The sequence below is a fragment of the Eumetopias jubatus genome, unplaced genomic scaffold (genome assembly GCF_037043125.1).
Source record: "Eumetopias jubatus isolate StellerSeaLion01/CBP00866 unplaced genomic scaffold, mEumJub1_p1.0 scaffold_4, whole genome shotgun sequence".
In the NCBI taxonomy this organism is placed as follows: domain Eukaryota; kingdom Metazoa; phylum Chordata; class Mammalia; order Carnivora; family Otariidae; genus Eumetopias; species Eumetopias jubatus.
Genome location: NW_028274810.1, coordinates 106,671,890 through 106,692,459, shown reverse-complemented (window position 1 = coordinate 106,692,459; position 20,570 = coordinate 106,671,890). Strand labels below are relative to the sequence as shown.

At 64.6% G+C, this 20,570-nt stretch overlaps 2 protein-coding genes across 5 annotated transcripts; both read right to left on the bottom strand.

Moving 5' to 3' along the window:
- Positions 1–345: 345 nt before the first annotated feature.
- On the bottom strand, positions 346–11,975 carry DVL1 (dishevelled segment polarity protein 1). Of its 2 annotated transcripts, none has more exons than XM_028108560.2 (15): positions 11,731–11,975; positions 7,002–7,071; positions 6,750–6,871; positions 6,400–6,503; positions 6,013–6,151; positions 5,096–5,189; positions 4,938–5,007; positions 4,706–4,845; positions 4,551–4,627; positions 4,409–4,476; positions 4,108–4,260; positions 3,333–3,464; positions 3,085–3,252; positions 2,802–3,008; positions 346–1,339 (listed from the first exon to the last, which is right to left on the bottom strand). In XM_028108560.2, exons 1-15 carry the CDS (start codon positions 11,898–11,900, stop codon positions 972–974), a joined length of 2,082 nt encoding a protein of 693 aa, XP_027964361.1. In that variant the 5' UTR covers positions 11,901–11,975; the 3' UTR covers positions 346–971. The 2 variants fall into 2 exon arrangements, with proteins under 2 accessions (XP_027964361.1, XP_087878784.1); XM_088022658.1 differs by having other exon boundaries at positions 4,183–4,260.
- Positions 11,976–14,998: 3,023 nt separating this feature from the next.
- Positions 14,999–19,750, bottom strand: MXRA8 (matrix remodeling associated 8). 3 transcript variants are annotated; one of them, XM_028108556.2, is made up of 10 exons: positions 19,641–19,750; positions 18,085–18,108; positions 17,663–17,968; positions 17,468–17,569; positions 16,909–17,379; positions 16,566–16,724; positions 16,353–16,392; positions 16,193–16,269; positions 16,002–16,082; positions 14,999–15,838 (listed from the first exon to the last, which is right to left on the bottom strand). In XM_028108556.2, exons 1-10 carry the CDS (start codon positions 19,687–19,689, stop codon positions 15,813–15,815), a joined length of 1,335 nt encoding a protein of 444 aa, XP_027964357.1. In that variant the 5' UTR covers positions 19,690–19,750; the 3' UTR covers positions 14,999–15,812. The 3 variants fall into 3 exon arrangements, with proteins under 3 accessions (XP_027964357.1, XP_027964358.1, XP_027964360.1); XM_028108557.2 differs by lacking the exon at positions 19,641–19,750 and having other exon boundaries at positions 16,909–17,064; positions 17,173–17,379; positions 18,085–18,175; XM_028108559.2 differs by lacking the exon at positions 19,641–19,750 and having other exon boundaries at positions 18,085–18,175.
- Between the last annotated feature and the right edge of the window lie 820 nt (positions 19,751–20,570).

Here is a 20,570-nt window from a genome sequence, read left to right as displayed (position 1 = left end):
GCAGAAGAAAACAGACACAGGCCACACATCAGTCCCATAAAATTAAATGCTTTTTAGTCTTTAAAATAGCATTTACACAGAAGCAGCTCTATTAACTATCTGGATGGACACTCCGACTTGATACAGTATCTACAGCGCAGATGTGTGCAGGCCAGAAACGCCAGGAAGGAAGCGGCGTGAGTGGGTGGGCAGTCACCCAAGGACAGCAAGGAGGGGTGGGCTGGCTACCCCCTCTTCCCCACACCCTGCCCCTGCAGCAGCTGTGTGCATCCGGGCCCCCTGCCCCTCAGGGTCACAACCCCACCACCACCAGCTGAAACACGTCCCCCTCCCATCTCCCCCTCACCAACCCCTCCCACTTTCTGACAGAACCTGCGTCCCTGCATTCAATCTGAGACCCAGTGGGGCGGGGGCACCTGACCTGGCCACCACCTCCCCCAGAGCACACAGGCCAGGCAATAAATAAATAAATTAGATCCCTACCCCGGGCGTCCACAGAGGGGCCTGGGGGCTCTGATTCCACCTTCAGGAAGGGCCAACCCAGACCAGGCAAAAGTGGTGGGGCCTATGACTTGGGCAAACAGGGGACCCAGGCCCAGCAGCCTCTTCTCAGCTTAGTCTGGGGCCCTGTGCACAGCTCTGTAGGCAAGTGGGGGTCCCTGAGGCACACCCCAAGGGCACGGGCTCTGCACGGACACAAGCTGCTCCAAATAGGAATGGACGGACTGCCGAATTCAGATCACGGTGGTCTGGGCTGCCCTCAGCCCCTCGCCCAGCCTGCTCCCCATCTCCGTCCAGGCCTGGGCCCCGACATGACCCCTTGTGTGCAGGCAAGCACAGGCTCGCTTGACCCAGGACAGCCACCAATAAGGCAAGCCCACACAAGCCCAAAGGCGGTGCCCTCCTGCAGGAGCGGGCAGGACCACTGGCTCCCCCACCATGGGGCCGAGCTGAAGGCACTCTCTCCTCAGTCACATGATGTCAACAAAAAACTCACAGGGGTTCCCCATGGCCTTCTGGAAGGACTGGCGACTGCCCGTCAGCTCTGGGGGGACAGCGGCCAGCTCCCGGACGGGCGGCCCCCCCGGCGGCCCCCCCCCCACCGAGTACGCCTTTGCTAAGGGATACGATGGGGGGAGGCCCGGGGCAGCCGCCGAGCCCCGGCTGAGCTGACTAGCTGGACGCTCCCGACAGCCGCTGCCCCCGACCCCGCCCGGTGCCGTGTGGTCTGACTCGCTGCCGCTGCCCCCAGCTCCAGCCACCCGGCGCTCCTTCTCACGGCCCAGTGCCCGCCGGCTGCTCCCGCCGGCACTCTGGGTGGACCCACTGCTTTTGCTTCCTGGAGTCAAGGACAGGGAGAGGAATGAGATGGTCAGTGTCGGGCCACGTCACTTCCAGGATGACCAGCCGTTGCCAGGGCAACCAGGGACAGAACCTGGTAGTCTCAAGCAGGGCAGGTGTGGGGGGGGCAGCCATGCAGACAGGAGAGCAGGGCTGGCCCCACTCATAGAAGCAAGAACAGCTGCAGCAGGCCGGGGGGCAGGGGCGGGCAGTGGCAGGCAGGAAGGGACACTCTGGGGCCAGCTCAGTGCCCCCCATCTCACCCCAATGCCCGATCTTGCAGCTGAGAACCTGAGGCACGAGTGAGGCCCTGTGTGCCCGGTGCTCCCGTGGGCCATCCTGGGCACCCCACCCCCACCCCCAAGACCCACCTTCCGTCCAGCCCCAAGGCCCTGGCCAGCTACTCAGTTCAGCCCCTGTCCTGGGCTCCCAGGAAGAGCGGGGAGCCTGAGAAGGCCAGCTGGCTGGGAACATGCCGAGAGGGACGCCGAGCAGGACCCTGGCTTACCGGCCCGGAGGGTCCACTCCGCTAGTCCTTCAGTCTAAGGCTTGCTCAGCACAAAGCAAGGGATAGCATGAGTTACACAGCAGGCCCGGCCCGGACACCCATTCCCGCCGACGGTGCATGCGGCTACCAGATGGGCCTGTCCAGGGTCCACAGGCGCCCAGCAACAGCTTCCCCTGGGGCACCACTGCCCTCTGACCTGCTCTCCTCTCTCTCCCATCCCTGTCTGGATCTACTGGACTAGCTCCCTGACCTCTGTCCCCTGGCCTCAGTGACACTGACAGCCTTAGGCCACTCCTCCAACAAGTGCCCTCCGCAGGGACGCCCCTCGATCTTCCTGCTCAGCTCTCCACACATCCCAGGGTGAGTCCACAGTTGTCTGTGGGACTGTCCACCTCCAGCTCCCGGCCAGGCTGCAGGTGCTGGGGGCAATGTCTGTCTTCCACTGTGGCCTGGGACCTCTCTGCCATCCTTCCCCATGCCATCTCCTGGCTTTTTGCTTCTGCTGCACCCCCAACACACACACACACACACACACACACACACACACACACACACACACACACACACACACACACACGTCTGGCTTTTTGCTTCTGCTGCACCCCCAACACACACACACACACACATACACACACACACACACACACACGTCTGGCTTTTTGCTTCTGCTGCACCCCCAATACACACACACACACACACACACGTCTGGCTTTTTGCTTCTGCTGCACCCCCAATACACACACACACACACACACACACACACACACACACACACACACACGTCTGCAGGGCTCTCCCCATCCCCCTGAACCACTCACCCCTTTCAGAAGGAGCTCACCCAGGGCCTCAACACAGAGCAGGGAGGAGCGCATGGGGCAGAGGGGGTGGGCACACACAGGGCAGAGCCAGGCGGCAGGGACAGCAGGGAGCTGGGTGCCCAGCAGGCTCTCACCTTCACTCTGCTGACTCCCAGCACTGCCGCTGCCATAGCTGAAACCAGGGTCCTGGTATGCGGGTGGGAAGCAGGGCGGGGGGCCCGGGTACTGGTAGGGGTAGCCCTGACCCAGGGGCCAGGGGGCGGCCGGATGGGGCAGTGGGGCCAGCGTGTCCTGATCCGAGGCCCCACTGGAGCCACTGTTGAGGTTCAGGGCTGCGAGATCTGGCGGGAGGGGAGGGTGGGTGAGGGCAGTGAGGGCAGGCCCTCTGGGATCCCCACCCGCCAGCCCCCCACTCACTGCTGCACAGGTCCCCAAAGACGTAGTAGCACTGCTCCGAGAAGGTGATCTTGTTGACCGTGTGCCGCAGGAAGCCGCGCTTCAGCATGCTGCTGGCGTACTTGCGAGCCTCGCGCCTTTCCTTGAAGCCCTCCACGTGTGTGTACAGCCAGTCCACCACGTCCGCCCCTGGCCCGGAGCACACATCAGGGCACAGAGCCCGGGGGGCAGACCCGCCCCGCCCGGAGCCAGCCCGGCGGGCCCCTCACCAATGACGGCATTGGCGATGGTGATCTTGAGCCACATGCGGTCACGGATCTCCAGGCCCGAGTCTGGCAGCTGCATGACGCGCACCACGGCGCCCATGTCGCTCTTCACCGTCAGAGGTGCCTCCTCCAGCTCTGTTAAGGCACAGCCCCCCCCTCAGCCCTGAGCAGCCAAAGGCAGGGGGAGGCCTTGGGATGGGCTGCAGGCCCCGCTGCGGCAGCCCATCTCAGAGCCCGGGCTCCAGATCGGGTCTGTGGTCCTGGAGCCCAGACCGTGAGGCCATCCGGTGACTGCAGGGTCCAATCCCACCACCAGATGGACCCTCACAGGGGTGGGTTGGGGAGGGGGGTTGAATCTTTGTCCCCTACCCCTGCAGATGCTTCATCAAGATCTTGGGCCCAAACCCAGGTGAGGCCACCCCCACCCTGCAGACCAGAGCCCCACGGGGAGAGGCCTCTTCCCCCCTCCCCGTCCGCTAGCTCAGGGCTGTTAGTTGTGTTAGCTGCAGGAAAGCCGGGTGGGAGTCACACGCGTGCACTGCCTCTCCTCCCCAGGAGAGAAGGGCCCCAGGGCTGGCCTGGCCCGTCTGGGCAACTTTCAGTCCCACCACACAGACAGCCAGCTGGAAGGAGGGTGTGCGTGAGGGCAGACACGTGTGCGTGTGCGCCCTGGCCACACGGCAGGACAGCCCTCGAGTGCGACCGTGTGGGACGGGCACTTCGGCCAGGCCCCTCGCCCTGGTGCCTCAGTTCCCTGCTCTCCTGAGCTGCCACTTACGTGGGGCGCCAGGCACGGAGCTGGTTAGTGAGGAGGAGCTGGTGCGCGTGATGCCGCTGGAGCAGGGGCTCGTACCGTAGTGGGGCAGGGCTCCAGTCAGCGCCGCCGTGTGGGACAGCCAGGCGGCAGGGTCGATGGGCCGCACCGGGTCAGCTGGGTGGCCGCCGGGTGGGAACAGATGGACGGACAAACAGACGGATGGACGGTAGCGCACGATGGAGCACGGGGGCACAGAGGAAAGGACCTTCAGGCTGGGTGAGCGCCCTCCACCCCCCCCCAGTAGCCCTGCAGGGTCACTCACCCCTCGGGATGGTGAAGTAGCTCCGGGGGGTCGGGTCCCAGCATTTGGCTACCGTGAGGCTGATGGGCCTGTGGGGGGCAGCAGGTCACACAGGCGAGGCCCCAAGGGGGCCCCCCCATGCCGCCCACCCACTGTGCCTCACCCCGTCTGGGACACGATCTCCCGCAGCACCCGCACAGCGTCGTCATTGCTCATGTTCTCGAAGTTGATGTCATTCACCTGGGGGGGGAGGGGTTCAGCACAGCAGGGCAGGCGTGCCAGCCTCTCGGCCCCCCGTCCCTTCCCACAGCCCCGCACCTGCAGCAGCATGTCGCCCGGCTCGATGCGCCCGTCGGCCGCCACAGCCCCCCCCTTCATGATGGAGCCGATGTAGATGCCGCCGTCCCCTCGCTCGTTGCTCTGCCCCACGATGCTGATGCCCAGGAAGTGGTGCCTCTCTGCAGGGGCGAGGGGTGAGCAGGTGCCTGCTGTGGGGGTGCACCCCACCCAGGGGTCCCGCACCCCACGGGGGACCCCAGTGAGGCCTCACCCATGTTGAGAGTGACGGTGATGATGTTCAGGGACATGGTGGAGTCCGTGATGCTGCTGAAGGAAGAAGCCTGCGGAGGGACGCGAGTGAGGGGACAGAGGCAGGGGCTTCAGCGGGCGGACCCCGCCCTGCGCCTGGCTGCCCCCTACACCACCTACACGGTCCGCCTGCCGCATGCGCTGCTTCCGCCGCCGGCGCTTGTGTTTTCGGATGAGCCGGGAGGACGTGCTCTGCTCCGTGGAGCTGCTCAGTCTGGGGGGCATGAAGGTCAGGGGCCAGGCCAGAGGCTGCAGGGCTGCGGTGGGGTGGAGAACAGGGCACCCCACCCCACCCCACACACAAGACAGGGAGTGCACAGGATGGGCGTCAGGTCCCGTGCCACCCTAGCCGAGTCAGCTGTGGCACACAGAGCTGGGGTAGAGCTGGCTCAGGAGAAGGCTCAGCTCCAGACTGGACATGGCCCTACACACACGACACACACAAACCCCACACCTATCTGCAGCATTACTCAGGCAAAACGGAGGCACAAACACTGAGGAAGCCAGCACATGCGTGCACACATGCCTGTTACACACCCACGCACGCACACGCCCATCGACTCACACACCCCCATGCATGTGCACATACCCGTACACACCCACACACCCATACGTGACGTGACTGCACGCACAGATCTAGTCACACATACACCCACACACACGTGCATGCAAACCTGTTACACACACACACATCTGGATGTGTGTGTCCATGCACACCTGTAACATATCTGTGCACACGCACCTACACATACCTGTAACCCCTGCACACACACATCTGCGTGCACAGGTACCCACGCACCTGTGCACACGCACCCACACATACCTGTAACACCTGCACACACACACCTGCGTGCACACGCACCCACACATACCTGTAACACCTGCACACACACCTGCGTGCACACGCACACACGCACCTGTGCACACGCACCCACACATACCTGTAACCCCTGCGCGCGCACACCTGCGTGCACACGCACCCACACATACCTGTAACACCTGCGCACACACATCTGCGGGCACACACACCCACGCACCGGCTTGTGTTGTCATCCTCATCTGAGTCAATGAAGCTACTGGACTCGAGTTCGCTGCTCAGCACAGTAGAGGCGCTGTCGGGGGGCAGCCCCAGGTCTCGCCGCCGGTCCCCCCTTGGGTGCCCATTGGTCCGGGCAGCTGTGGGGACAGCAAGAAGGGAGCTGGCCGTAGGGTCCCCTGTGTGGCCTCAAGCACCAAGTGCCCTGGGAGCCGGCCAGGTGACTGTGAGGCTGCTGGGGGGGGGGGGGGGTCCCTGGGGTCTTGGGCAGACAGGCCTAGGACCTCTACTCTGGGACCCCCATTGGTTGGGGGCAGTAACTGGGAGTAGGCAGGGTCATAGGGTGCACTGTGGGGGCCCGGGCATGTCTAGGGTGCGGCTTCATTACCCTCTTCGCGGTTCCGGCGTCGGGCTCGCTCCCGCCGGTGGCTGACCAGAGACTCCGTGCCAGTCTCATTGTCCATTCCGTCGCGGCTGCTGGCTACATTAGGGCTGTGCCCACAAGACGGGGTGGGCTGGGGCAGGCTGGGCCACCCACACTGCGTGCGACACCCTCCCAGCTCCTTGCCTCCTCTCCCACCCACTCACCTGCCCAGACTGGGCCTCTCTGCCCGCCCCTCCTCCACTGACCAGTTTCTACTGACCACGTGTCCCTGGTTAGTTGCCCCTTCCCCCGACAGGCCTGGTAGCAGCAGGCCCCTCAGGACCACCAGGCTCAGCCCCCCCCACAGTCCTTACTGGAAGGAGGGGGGCCGGGAGTCCCCGATGCCGCCCGTTCTTTCAAGAGGTGGGGGCAGGTCTGTGTGGCCATCAGTGCTCTGAGAGCCTGCATCTGAGTGTGCGCCCTCGGCCAGGACCAGCTGCAGAGGACAGCAATGGCTCAGGGACACCACCAGCCTTCAGGCCCACCCCCCACCCCCCCACATGGGTTCAGCCCAGCCCAGCCCCCACCCTAGCCAAGCATTCTCTGCCAACATCCCATGGACTCACCCAGGAGACCACACGACCATTGAAGCAGGGCAGCTTGGCATTATCGTCGGATATCTCCTCCTTCACCACCCTGTGGGCAGACAGTGCCGTGAGACCACCTGCACGAGGGATGGCTCCCACCGGTGGGCCCTGGAGGGAAGAGCTCCCCATATTCTTGTCCAGGGTACATGCCAGCCCAGGCCATCCAGCCACATGCCCAGATGTCAGTCTGTGTGGATGCCCCTACCTGGTGCAATCCCTTCCTGGGGACCCTTGTCATCCTCCCACAGACCCCTTCCAGGGCCCAGGGCAGAGGGAGGTCCGAACTCCAGACCCTCAAGCAGCAGAGGTTCACCTCCTATAACACCCTATAATGCAAATATCTGCCTTGCTCTGTGTCTACGTGCCCCACGGAGTGCGGATCCCTGACAGCAGGGCTCTGCCTGGCTTCTTCCCTCCACCTCCTCACGCCCCAAACCTGGCCCCAACCCAGAACAGGGCCCAGTTCACAGCAGGCCTCAATACAGACGTGAGGACAATCAGACCACGTGAATATAGGCAGATTAAGATGGGACTGCATGCAGATCCATACGTGCACATGGAGGGCAGGCCACTGCCCTCCTGCCCCGTCCACCTGGCCAAGGAGACAGAAGCGGACCCCACTCTCTACAACAGCCCAACTCAAGGCGTGAAAGGACAGCCAGGCACAGGGCTGCTGGGCCCACTGAGAAGTCCCAGCCCCAAAGGCCAGCAAACCCCAGCAGCCACACACCCAGCATCCGGCCCCTGGCTGGTGTCTTGATGCTGCCCCCAGTTAGGTCGGTTTGGGGGTGGGGAGATACCCAGGCAGGACACAGAGAGCCAAAGCAACGCGAACTGGGAGGGAAGTCGACCATGCCGTGGTCAGACACAGGTGGGGGATGGGTCAGCTGCCCGATTCAAAGGCCTGAGGAGGGCAGCCGCCAGCACGGTTCGCAGGGGCAGCCGGGGAGGGGCCGTGGGGCAGGGCGGGCAGTGGTTATGGCCCAGACGCACCCCACACTGTGGCCCCCTTGAGGCCCAGGGATCAGGGCAGTCAGGGCCAGGCCTGCAGCAGGAGGCACCCTGATGCCCTACCCCGCTGGAGCCCAGCCCTGCCCAACACAGAGGGATTTCCACACCCGGGACTTGGGCCCAGGAGAAAAACAGGAGCCAGGAGAACAGGCAGGAAGCAGCCTTGTGACCTGTTGAGCCTGGACGCCTGGACTCTGCCCGTCCTGGGCAGCAACAGGAGGCCTCCACAGAGCGGGCACCCCATACTCCCCCAAGGGAGCAAGGCCCAGGTCCACCACCCACCACCCAGGCCTCAGAGGACAGAAAAGACGGGGCCAGCCAGGGCAGGAGGGGGCACACTGCCAGCATCCTGCAGCAGCCCCTCAGACACACCCCCAGCATGCCAGCCACATAGGGGCAGCGAGGTGGACACCCAACGGGAAGAAAAGCCCCCGTGTCTGCTGCCCCAACTTACACAGCCACAGCCCCGCAGAACTGAACTCCCCGGGGAGGCTGGGACCCAGCCCAGCACTCGGCTGAAGTCCCCCGCAAGAGGGGGCCACCATGGGAAGACCTGAGGGGGCCCAGCACCCCCTGGGGCTCTGCCAGCTGCAGCCGACAACCAGCCATGCAGCAAGCCCTTCTGGGGGCCCGGCAGGCGAGAGCACGTCTGTGAGTGAACGCAGCGACCAAGACTCGGGAGGGACCCGATTCCTGTTTCACAGCCCGGGTGGCCCAGCCTCCTCTGCTATTCCCAAGCCCCCGCCCTTTCTGACTCACCCCCCAGGCAGGCAGATGAGCTCCCCAGCCCTCACACCACAGGGCCTACCTGGTCCCCCAGGGGTGGGCTGCCCCCCTGGCCAGCGCCTCCAGATGACCAATCACCCAGGGCTGCCCGAGCCTCTGTGCCCCCTACCCCTGCATAAATGAGCCCCCAGGGCCCAGAGTCCCTGCTCCCCTACCCTGCTCCCAGCCTGAGGAACCCAAGTCCCCCAACCCAGCACGACAGGACATCCTGCCTTCCACCTAAAGCCTGGGCACCAAGGCCCCCACCCAGCTAGGCCAAGACAGCCAGGAGGTGGGGGTGGGGGGCTGCAGAGCCTCCAGGATAAGGGCGCAGGTGCTTTCCTCAGGAAAACTCATTGCCGGCCAGCATAATCTCCGGGAGCTACAGGCAGACACAAGGGCAGGGGAGGCCTCAGTGGAGCCTGAGGGAAATGTCTCCAAACAATTCTGGGGTTCCCTCCTGGGCCAGGCCTCATCAGGTGGAAAAGCAGACCTCAGAAGCCGTCTCCACCGGCCCTTAAGGGTGGCCACCCAGGGGCACCCCCACTGGCATCATGCTCCCAACCTCAGAATTCCTGGCGAGATCCCGGTTAACCTCAAACTTGTGGCTGTCCAGCCCCGCCCGCCCGCCACCCCCACAGACTCGCCCTGGCAAGGAATCTGCTCAGAGCAGGGCCCTTAGAGCCAAGCACAGCCACAGGGGGACCCCCAGGACTCCCAGAGGCCACAGCATGCCACAGGCCAACCCTTGCCAGTGGGTCCCCAGAGGCACAGGGCTCCCCCAACTAGACCTCCCCACCACGAAGCAGGAAGATGGCAGAGCAAGCTCATACATGACAGGGAAGATCTCGAAGATGCCCCCACAAGTCAGGGATCCTCAGCTCCCACCATGCCTTTGGCTGCCCCTCCCCCCAGCCCCGCCTCCTGACACTAGAGCTCCCCCAGGCTGAAGCTCTGCAGGCTCCAGGGCAAGCGGGTCCCAGCCATCTACACCCAGCCATGAGCTCCAAAGGTACCTGTCTAGACTCTCCCAACACCACTGGGGGCACTGACCCCAGACAGACCGGCTGCAGAGGGCAGAGTGGGCACTCACCCAGGTAGGCTGGGTCAGGCCCGGCCCCCACCCCCTGCCCTGCAGCCCTCACATGGCCCACAGGCAGGTGGCTTCAGAGACCGGAACTCCTGGCCCAGAGATGGAGGGACCAGGGCCACTGCCAGGCAGATGAGCTAAGCCAGGCCTGGAATCAGCAAGGCAGCCCTGATAGCAAGGGACTCCAACCTCTGCCTCACAGTCTAAAAGCTGGGCCCAGACTCCTCCCTGCACCACCGCTCACCAAAGCCAAAGCTTGGCACCTCTGCGCCAGCCCACCATGGCCCAGGGACCTTCTCCAGCTTTGCTGTGACCTGCATGGGAAAAGTGGGAGGTAGGCACAGGACCCCCCCCCGCCACTTGGCCAAAATGGGAGTGGGACCCGGCCCAGAGCAGGTGGCTGTGGCCACACCTCAGACTCCCCTTTCCCTTACTAGGTGGCCAACTATGGCCAGGAATGGAGGCTTGGGGTACTCAAGGCCTGGCCCACAGTGGGATGGTAGGTTGGGGCAGCAGGTCCAGGCTCACCAGGGTGGTCCTCACAGTTCCTGATCTGAGGCTACCCCTCTCATGGTGGGGCCGGGCTGCTCCCCAGCCCACCCAGGGTTGAGGAGAACACACGCTCCCTCTCTGCCTCTCCCTAGTGGTGGTGGAGAACAAGAAAGTCTAATTGTCCAAACTTCCCTCAGGCCCCCCAGAGAACTGAATGGCCCCAGCTTGACCCGACCTGGGGCTGCCCAGGGTTCATGCAAATCAGAGAATCCAGGAAATGACCTCAATGTCAAAGTCCTGAGACACAGTCACACACAAGGACACAGACTGCCTGAGGGCGGCCAGGCACACCTGCTCAGCCCATGAGGCCTCTGAGTAACGCCCCCCCCCACCAGCACTGCTGAGCTGGGGACTCAAGTTACCCATGGCTGTGCTGGCTCAGGCCTCGGACAGAGCTTCCAGCGGACAGCCAGCCTCCAGCTCACTGTCCCAGAGGCCCTGCCCAGTGCAGGCGGGAAGTCCCCTCAGCCAAGACAGCCACCACTAAGGCTGGACATGGGGACACTGACCCAGAGGCTGCTGGAGTCAGCAGATGGCCCAGGCTGCTCCCAGGAACCCAAGTACTATGTGGCTCAACAAGAATAGGGACCCAACAGACAGCAACCCTCAGGCAGGGGCAGGTGGAGTGACAACCCACGGTCCCCAGTGATCCTTGATCTCTGCCCTATCCTCAGGACCCCGGAGGAGGGATCCAGAGAGAGGCTGTCTTGAGCCTCTGGAAACTTCTGCAGACTCCAACAGACTAATCTGTGCCGGTTGCAGATCACCTCCTTTCCCCCATACTAACAACTACAGTGGATCCACTAGGCGGCTAGGACCCTGCCCCCAACCCTTACCTTCCCCCCTGACACTACTCTGACCCCAGGCCCAATGAATCACAAGCCCTCCAGGTCAGCCCTCTAAGCACCTGCCCTCCACAGAAGGGAGGCGGTGGGACCCTGAGTCTGACAAGTGCCAAGGTGGGACTTCAGCTCACCCTTGACCACGGACCTTGACCACGGACCTTGACCACCCGCAAGTCAAACACACTCTGCCACACAGGCCCAGGCCCAGAGTGGGTGGAGAAACCAGGACCCTCGCCTCCCCACCGTCCAGCGCTCTCAGGCTCCTGGGCAGGCAGCCAGGGCCCCATGCGTCCCCAGCTCAGGGCACAGCCAGCTTGGACGCACAGCACCCCCGGGGAGCGGAGGCACTGCCCCGGTCACAGTCCCAAGATTCCCCAAGACCCTGCCCGGGCGCAGACAGGTGCGGACACCCGTCCTCGCGCACAGGCCCCCACGGCCCACTGACCCGAAGTCCTGGTCCATGGACTTGAAGAAGAATTTGTAAGCGTGCACGGGCCGGTTGCTGAGCACATTCTTGAAGTCGGCCAGCGTGACGCGCTCAGGCGCCACGGGCAGCTTGACCAGGTACGGCGTCTCCTCTTCATCCATGTGATAGATGATCTTGGTCTCCGCCATGGCGCGGCGGCGGCGCGGGGCCTGCGCGGCGCTCCCGGCCCGGCCCGGGACTCGGACGCCGGCGCCTACCCGCTGCCGGCCTGCGCCCCGCCCGCCCGCCCGCCGCTCCCCGCCCGGCCGCTACCAGGCCCCCGGCGCCCCGCCCGGCCGCCCCGGCCCCACCCGCCCCGCCGGCCCCGGCTCCGCTCGCGCCCCCGCTGCTGCCCCGCGGCCCGCGGCCGCCCATCCGCCCCGGCCCGGGGACGCAGGCAGGGAGGGCGTGCGAGGCCCGGCCGCGTCCGTGCGCCCCGCCGCCGCCGCCGCCGCCGCCCCCTCGGGCCGCGCAGTTAAAGGGACCGCCGGCCCCGGGTTGAGCGCGCCCGCCGGGGGGCGCCCGAGAGCGGGCGGGGCCTGACGTCACCGGGCCGCTCGCGGCGCGGCGCGGGGCGGGGCTGCGCATGCGCGGAAGGGCTGGAGGGCGGGGTGCGCGCGTGGGTGGGGGGGCCACGGTGTCGGCGCCCGCGTAGAGCTCCCACCGGTCATCCCGGGCCCCGCCCCTGACCCCCGCCTCGGGCCACGGGTCCCCGGCCCGGCACGCGGGGACGCCCACAATGTGCTCGGGCCGTAGCCCCTGCTGGGCCTAGGGTCTCGGCCCGTGGGCAGACAGGGGCGCGTCCCCCGGAGGGAGACGGCTGAGGACCCTCCGGAAGCAGCCCTGCTGTCAGAAGGGAGACCCCGCCCCAGGCAACGCCAAGTCCCCCGCCAAGGCCCCCAGGGGTCGACTACAGAACCCAGAAGGTTCCAGTTCTCCGCCCCTTTGCGAGGGCTCCGGGGTCCGTGGCGCTCAAAGTCGGGGGGCGCCCTGGTCACATTCGCGGGCAGCAGGGGTGCAGCACGGGAAGCTGAGGATACTTCGGTCCGGGCCAGGAGCCAAAGACAACTCGGTCTCTGCGCCGCGGTGCCCACTGCGTGCTCGCGCGCCCTCTACCGGGCCCCACGGAGGCTCCGCGAAACACGGGCCAAGTGCATGCGGGTGCGAGCGTGGAAGCGGGGTGCGAGCGTGAACATGTGTATGTGCGGCTGAAGGCAACAGCGGAGGTCAGCACCGGCAACGGCGCGCACGCACGTGTGCAGAGGTGCCCGGGGAAGGTGCTTCTGGCAGCGGGTGAAGACCCCCCCCATCCCCGCCACCGCCTCTGTCGACGCAGCCAGCCTGGGGTCCTCTGTGGACCAAGGGAGACCCAGAGCAGCGCCCCTCGGGCTGTGGAGGCTCCAACCACACGCTGACCCCACTGGAGGTAGAGGGTCTCCCCCATCCCAGGAGGAAGACTTGAGGCCAGTAGAGGGAATCCCACATTGGTGAGAGTGAAGAACAGGAGAGTCCATAGGACAGCACCCAAGAGTGATGAAGGTGAAGGATGCATGATGCCCCTTGCAACCTGTCCCCAGCACTCCCCTTGACGCTGGTTGGAGCCTGGAGCTGTCCTAGCTGCCTGGTCATGACCATCTTTGGGCAGTGGATCAGCACAGGAAAAAAGCCCATCAGTCCACCACTGACTGGAAGAGCCAGACTTTTAAGGAAAGCCCCTGAGCCCAGGCTGGGGACCATCCCCAGGTCAGCCTAGGCCAAGGGCACTGACCTCCATCCCCCTAGGCTCTGGTGGGGAGAGTGGACAGGGCTCTGTGAGGTGGGCACCCGCTCAGCAAAGCCTGCACTTTCTCCCCTTGGGTCTCGGTTTCCCCAGAGGTAATCTGAGGAAGCCAGGTAGTGGCTGGCTCTCTGCTGGGTGTCTAGGGGAGGGAGACAGTCCCCACCCTGAGAGCTCCCAGGGGACCAGCATCCCCCAGGCCAGACATGAATGACTGCTGGTCTCACAGATGTAAGGTCTGATGCCCCATCTGCGCTTCCCCCCCCCCCCCGCCAAGCCTCTCTTTCTCACCTGGCTGCCCAAGTCCTGTGAGAGAGGCTGGTAGCTAGAGGCCAGAGCTGACTCTGTGGTCAGGCGGGCACACTGCAAGGGGGAGTGAGTTTGTGGTCCAAGCAGTGCGGCTACTGTGGGGCCAGGGGTCACAGGCTGGGAGGGAGACACATTTTCAAGCAAGCCACAGCTCCCTGGCCCAGCCTCCCTCCCTGCCTTTGCCACTGTGGGACCCTTGCAGGTGTGTAGTGAGGAGACAGCCACACTGAGGTGCTGTCTGAGCATCTCACATCCAGAGTCTGCACATTCAGATAAGAGCCTGAACCTAGGATGCCCACCACAAACTCCTGCCTTGTGTCGCCTGTGGTATGTTTTAAAATGACCACTCAGAATTGAGCCTACAAAAAATTAATGACCACCACCCCAACCACCTTATAAGTAATAGGTGTATGCTACCCTGCTGTCTCTCTCCTGATCTGGAATGGAGAACTGCCCTTCTGAAGCCTTGCTCACCGCACCCCTGTCCTGGGATCTGTAAGTAACACATCTTTTGACTTTACTTCCTTCACGTGAGTGTCCTGTACCTTCCTCATGGCGGCCCTGGGGTTTTCACTTCCCCAGAGTGGGAGCTCAGATGCCAGGTTACCTGCTGACCCTGTGTGGATGGCTTGTGCCCCTAATTCAGCCAGACATAATCTGCATGTTCTCCACACACCACCCCAGGGTTTCCAGCACAGGGTGACAGACATCCTTTCCCGCTTCCTGCTGCCCTGGAAGAGTTTTGGGGGATGGGGTCAGGGCTGGGGAAACACAAGGGCTTCTTCCTCCTGCAGCCCCCTCCCATCCCCCTCACAAGCCTTTGGTGCCAACTCCTGCTTCTCCCCCTTTATCCTCACACATCTAATCCCATTTTGGCATCTGTTTCTCAGAGGGCTGTCCTCTGAGCATGTCCAGGCTCCCCCCCTCCACGTCCGAATAAGCCCTCAGAAGAGAATCTAGAACTCCGTTACAACCAGGAATAGTGCCATAGGATTGGACTGGATGTTGCTCTTCCCAAGATACCTGGACTCAGACTTTCCACTCAAAGAAATGGGTGGTGACAGCAGGGCTTCAGACGAAGGAAAGCATTTCGAGGTTCCCAAGGCCCAGACTCCACCCCCCAGGAAGTAGGAACCACAGAGGCATACCTGGGGCCAAGTCTAAAAATCATGGAGTCTTTATTGTGATGGTGGCAGTGTCCCAGGAGCAAATGTGGGGTTGGGGGTGGCAGCACAAGCCACTCTAGAACCATCTTTACCCCTCCTCTGTCCCCTGCAGCCAAAACAGAAGCCAAATTGAGGTCCCAGCCCCAGACTCCTGCCCAAGGAGGGGCTGCGGGAGGGGGGTCAGAGTAAAAAGTCACATGGAGCCCAGTGACTGTCAAGGCACTTGCTGGAAACAAAGCTGGAATAAGGTGGAAAGCAGAGAAGAAGCCCCAAGTAGCCCAACACAGAGCAGAGGGGAATTAGTCTGGGGCCTGGAGTGTGCAATCCTCAGATCCCAGCCGTAGGCTCCCCTTAGAAAGGGGTGAAGAAGGGGCCAAGGTGCTAGCCCTGAGGCTGACCTGAGCTCCAAGAGCCCCCACTGAGCCCCAGCCCATAGTGGCAGGGGTCAGGAGAGCCTGAAGGACTGGTGAACATCAGCAGGGTCAGGGCTGTGCCTGGGCTGGGGGAGGGGCAGGACCACCAGTGAGTGTGGGAGCCAGCAGGCACCTGCTGAGGGCTGGTGAAGGGGCAGCTGCAGCTCCAGCAGAATCCCAAAGAGCCCGCCGCTGCTTGTGAGGATTGGCATGGCTCCCAGGAGAGGGGTCTGGAGACAGCCTTACTCTGTGCCAGTCCAGGCCAAGTTCCAGGACAGCGGGACCAGCCGCTGGAAGGGGGTCGGGTGAGCCACATGAGGGTCAGGAGGTCATCCTCCAAGATGGACAGATAGGAGTTGGCAGGGCTGCTGGCCCAGCCAGGAGCCCAGGATCACCTTATTTGCAGTACTCCTTTCGGAACTCTGGAAGCCAAGGGAACAGGGGGGTGTCTGCCCTCTACCCCTCTGTCACAGGGGTAAACACAAGGCAGACTTCTAGCAGGACTGCCCAGGGACTCCTGCCCCTGGGGCTAGCTAGTGAGTGTGGGTGGGGTGAGGTATGGGGCCAGCCCTCCTACTCACTCACCTCTGTCCAAGTCAATGTTCTTGACGGGCAGTGGGCTGTGGCCCAGCTCGGCCCTCTCCTTCAGGATGTTGTTTTTGTAATCTGGTGCAGGGAAAGAGCAGGGTGAGGCCCCCCGACCCCCAGAGATGTGCCTCCCCTAGCTCAGGCCTGGGAGCCACAGTCTTCACCTTGGTTCTGGGGCCATCCCTCACCTAATTGGATGTCCTCACTCCTGTAAAGAGCCTGGTCTCCTGTAGCCACAGCAAACTCTGCCATGTTCACATCCTTCCTGGAGGTGGGAGGGTGGTGGGCTGTTAGAGCAGAGCGGGGTGGGGGTTCTGGTCCCCAGGAGAGCCTGGAGGGGGCACTCACCCCTTAGACTTCCCCGACTTCTTGTCGGAGTATTCGTAGCCTGGGGAGGAAGACTCGTGTTAGGCACAGTCTCACCCCCTCCCCAGCTCCCTCAGCCCTGAGGAACCCTCCCATCCCTGCTTGCTTTCTGCTCGAGCCACTGCACCCCACACCCGGCCTCTGGTCAGGGAAGGCTTCCTAGCCTCAGCTGTGCGGGATGGAGCCCCAGCTCACCTCCGCGGCGACGCTGACGGGTGGCCAGGATGACGGTGATGAGCAGCAGGATGAAGAGGAGCAGGGTGGCCAGCACGTAGCCCAGCTGCTGGAAGAAGTGCGCCCGGCCCTCGGGGACTATGACGTTGATGACGCTGCGGCCGCGCGCCAGGGTGGGATCTGCACGGGCCGTGCGGGGGCGGTGTCAGGGAGCGCGCCCCGTGACCCAGTAAGCGTCCGCCGGCTCCACGCCGCCCTTGCGGCGCGGGGCTCAGGAAGGGATGGACGGGAGGGGGCCTCCCCTCGGCTAGCACCCAGGTCCGGGGATGGCGGGGGGGAGGGGCAGGGAGGGGCCAGGCGGCACCTGGGCCAGGGGCGCCGCTGTGGCTGGAACCGTTGCCCGGCGAGTCCCGCGGGGGCGGCTCCGCGGCGGGCTCGGTGACTCTCAGGTGGAAGATGCGGCGCTCGTGCAGGCCGCAGTAGTGATGGTGCAGGTGGCAGGAGTACGTGCCCTCGTCAGCTGGCTCCAGCGGGTCGATGCGCAGTGAGAAGTCGCCGCGCGCAAAGGCGTCCGCCCCCACCGCCACGCGGTCGCGCAGGAAGGGCGGCCCGTAGGCTCGGCGCTCACCCGACGCGTACAGGTCCAGCAGGCGGTCAGCGCGGTCGTGCGGCACCCCGGGCGGCTGTCGGTCCCAGTGCACAACCTGCTGCGCCTCCTCCAGGTGCCGGTCGGTCCACACGTGCGCCCGGTTCACGCAGGTGAGCAGCGCTGGCGAGCCGCGCTCCACCACCAGCACCTCCTTCTCGCCGTCCCAGTGCGCGCCGGCCTCCCGGGCTGGGGGTGCAGGTGGGTCAGCGCCGGCGGGCGGGGAGGGAGCCCGCAGGGGCACGTCCCGGGGCGGGCGGGGTGGGGGCACACTCACGGTTGTCCGTGACCTCCAGGCGGACGGCCAGGGTCTCGTACAGGTGGCAGTAATGGTGGTGCAGGTTACAGGTGTACAGGCCCGCGTCGGCCTCCTCCACCGCTACGACCCGGCAGAAAGCCCGGCGGTGAAGTGTGCAGCCGGCCCGCGCCACCCCGCCCCTGCCTCGCCCGCCGCGGTGCCCAGGCCCCTTACCGCGGATGAGCAGCGAGAAGTTGCCGTCGTGGAAGGCGGAGAGCGGCAGCTGGAGGCGGCCGCGGTCGCGGGGCTCGTACACGCGTTGCTCGCCCGCAGAGTACATGTCTACGAGTCTGCGGGCCGGGCCGCCGGCCGGGCGGCCGCTGAGGTCCCAGTGGACCACGCGCTGGCGGTCGTGCAGCCGGTCCTGGGTCCACACCATTCTCGGGCTCTGGCAGCGCAGCACGGCCAGGGCGCCTGCCGCCCAGCTCACGGTGGACTCGGACACCACGGAGCTGGCGGCTGGCACGGGCCCTGAGGGCACTGGGGGGGAGGAGGCGTCACTGGGGGAGGGATAGGACCCAAGGGGAAGGTGTAGGGTGGGTCTGGCAGGACGGGAGGGGAACTGTTGTGGTTTCCAGGGGAGGGTGGTCACTAACCTGAGGACAGAAGGACTGCAGAACCTAGAAGAAGAAGAGGGTTGCACTGGGGAGGGGATGACCTGAGCCTTTGCATCCAGGTTGCCCACCCAGCCCCGGGCCCCCCACTGACCTGAGCCTTTGCATCCAGGTTGCCCACCCAGCCCCGGGCCCCCCACTTGGCTGCCTGGGTCCACTCTAGTTCTTGCTGAGGGGGGTGTTAATGACACTCTCTTTATATACATACATAGGTTTTATTTATTTGACAGAGAGAGAGAGAGAGAGCACGTGTGCGAGGGCAAAGGGGGGGAGGGGCAGAGGCAGAGGGAGAAGCAGGCTCCCCCCTGAGCAGACAGCCCAAGGCAGGGCTGGATCCCAGGACCCTGAGATCACGACCTGAGCCGAAGGCAGACGCTCAACCAGCTGAGCCACCCAGGTGCCCTGTTAATGACACCTTCTTAATAGGTGGGGATAAAGTCAGAGAAGCCAGGCAGACAGGATGGGGGAGGGGGCTCCTTTAGCCCCACATGGTGCAGGCATGTCTCCCATGGTCCCCACCCAATCCTCACTGCCACCTGCCGAGACCGTGGGACGGCTCTTCCCCTTTTGGGGCTGAATGGTGGAACCAGCTGTGGAGTGTGTGCTTGTCACCAATGGCCACCCTCAGGAATGGGGGCCACTGTCACCATCCTGCAGCAGGGCCACCAGAGCGCCAAAGCGTGGAGCTCAAGGCTGGTTTCAGGGGCTCCCGCACATTCGTATCCAATGAGGTACGTGCACCTGCCAAGAGCCATGCCACACACGCCCTCAAGAGTCCTCAGACATTTGTGCGCCCTGCCCCACACCCCGTTCTCAGGGTTGGAGCCCCCTCAGCCGTCCTGGAGGGCAGAGGTCTGAAGCACGAGCAGGCTGGACTGTCCGCACCCCACAGGCAAGTTCCTGCTCCGGAGATGGGCTGAGCGCCCGGGACCAGGAGGAATGTGCCGGGTCAGCAGGCCAGCCCAGGAGGCGGGCTCAGGGGGCCTGGGAGCCAAGGGGGGAGTGGAGCAGACCCTGTAAGCCCCACCATTCCCAGGCCCCCTAGAGTCCCCAACCTAGTCCTCTTCTGGCCACCTGAGGGGCTTCCTGGAAGAGGGGTGGGGGAGGGACCCCAGGGAGAGGCACCCGCCACCTCAGCCTCCCTGCCCTTCTTGGCCCTCTGGCTCCCGAATCCGTGTGGTGGGGATCTAACATAAAACCTCACACCCCCCTGCGTCCTGGGAGCCCCTTATCCCTGGTGAGCTGCCACCTGGAGCCCCCCCACCCCGACCCTGCCACCTGGAGCCCCCCCACCCCGACCCTGCCACCTGGAGCCCCCCCACCCCGACCCTGCCACCTGGGGCCCCCCCACCCCGACCCTGCCACCTGGGGCCCCCCCACCCGACCCTGCCACCTGGGGCCCCCCCACCCGACCCCTCCCAGCAGCGGGAGCGTCGCACTCCTCCCAACTCAAGCTCAGACAGGCAGCTGTGACCAGAACACAAACTCCCGAAGACGCTTGGGCTTCCAGTGCGGACCCCCACCCACCCCGCACTCACTCTGCAGAAGCACCAGTTCCCAGACCATAACTTGGGACCGCAGCTCCATGGCGCCCGCCTGGCCCGCCTGCCTCGCTTTGTCTCACTTCTGCTCCAACTCTCCAGAAAAACAGCCCGGCCCCCTCCCCCTCCGTAGCACCCACCATGACATCACGGAGCCCTGGGCGGGATCGACAGTCTGCAGACCGCCCCCTCTGGTTCCTGCTGGCCCCTAGTCCTCCCCGGATCCTTGGCTGGCCCAGTGGGGAGGAGTAGGAACACAGCCCCGCGTCTGACAAAGTGAAGGGAAATCAGCGCAGAGACCCTGCCCCTCCTCTGGCCCAGGTCCTGGAGAGGGGCCCAGGAGCCCAGCCCTTGGAGGGGCAGGAGGGCCGAGGGCATGGTCCCAGATGCCGGATGCTGTGGGGGCGGCTGTGACACGTGAGGCCCTTTGGAGCTGCTACAGGGCTGGGGCTCTGGGGTGCACATCACCTCACGTCCGCCTCCGTCGGGGAACCCTGGCCCAGGGTGCTCCCCTGTGTGGACACAGTGTGGGCAGGACCCCGCTTTGTGCTGTGGAGCTTGAGGCATGCCTCCTAGCAGAAAGGCATCCTGGGGCTGGGACCCCCAAGAAGCCCAGGGTGCCAGACCTACAGCTCTTCCCCTCTTCCCCTCAGCCTCCTCTGGGGGCTGCATTTCTTCATTTGTGAAAGGAAAAGAACAGTCACACCAGCCCTGGCGGGGGGGGGGGGGGGGAGCTCCCTTAGGAGCATGATGGGCCCTGCTGTACATCAGTCACTTTTACCACCCAAAGGGACCTGCCAGGGTGTGAGGGTGGGGACCCTGAGCACTGAGGAGCAGCGTCTGACCAGCCCCTCCCCTCTGGCCTGGACCCCCATCTGCCCACCGTCAAGGGCAGAGCTTGGTGTCCCTGAAACCAAACCCTGGCTA

What these genes read in the sequence shown, in the direction of transcription:
- MXRA8 (XM_028108559.2), bottom strand. Translation starts at nt 18,160, where the DNA reads ATGCAAAGGCTCAGGTCATCCCCTCCCCAGTGCAACCCTCTTCTTCTT. An exon ending in CAGCGGCGCCCCTGGCCCAG is followed by an intron (nt 16,725 to 16,908) that starts GTGCCGCCTGGC and finishes CGGCCCGTGCAG; the next exon opens with ATCCCACCCTGGCGCGCGGC. An exon ending in GAACATTGACTTGGACAGAG is followed by an intron (nt 15,839 to 16,001) that starts GTGAGTGAGTAG and finishes CTTGGCTTCCAG; the next exon opens with AGTTCCGAAAGGAGTACTGC.
- DVL1 (XM_028108560.2), bottom strand. Translation starts at nt 11,900, where the DNA reads ATGGCGGAGACCAAGATCATCTATCACATGGATGAAGAGGAGACGCCG. An exon ending in ATGGTCGTGTGGTCTCCTGG is followed by an intron (nt 6,872 to 7,001) that starts GTGAGTCCATGG and finishes TGTCCTCTGCAG; the next exon opens with CTGGTCCTGGCCGAGGGCGC. An exon ending in CATCGCCAATGCCGTCATTG is followed by an intron (nt 3,253 to 3,332) that starts GTGAGGGGCCCG and finishes GCTCCGGGCCAG; the next exon opens with GGGCGGACGTGGTGGACTGG.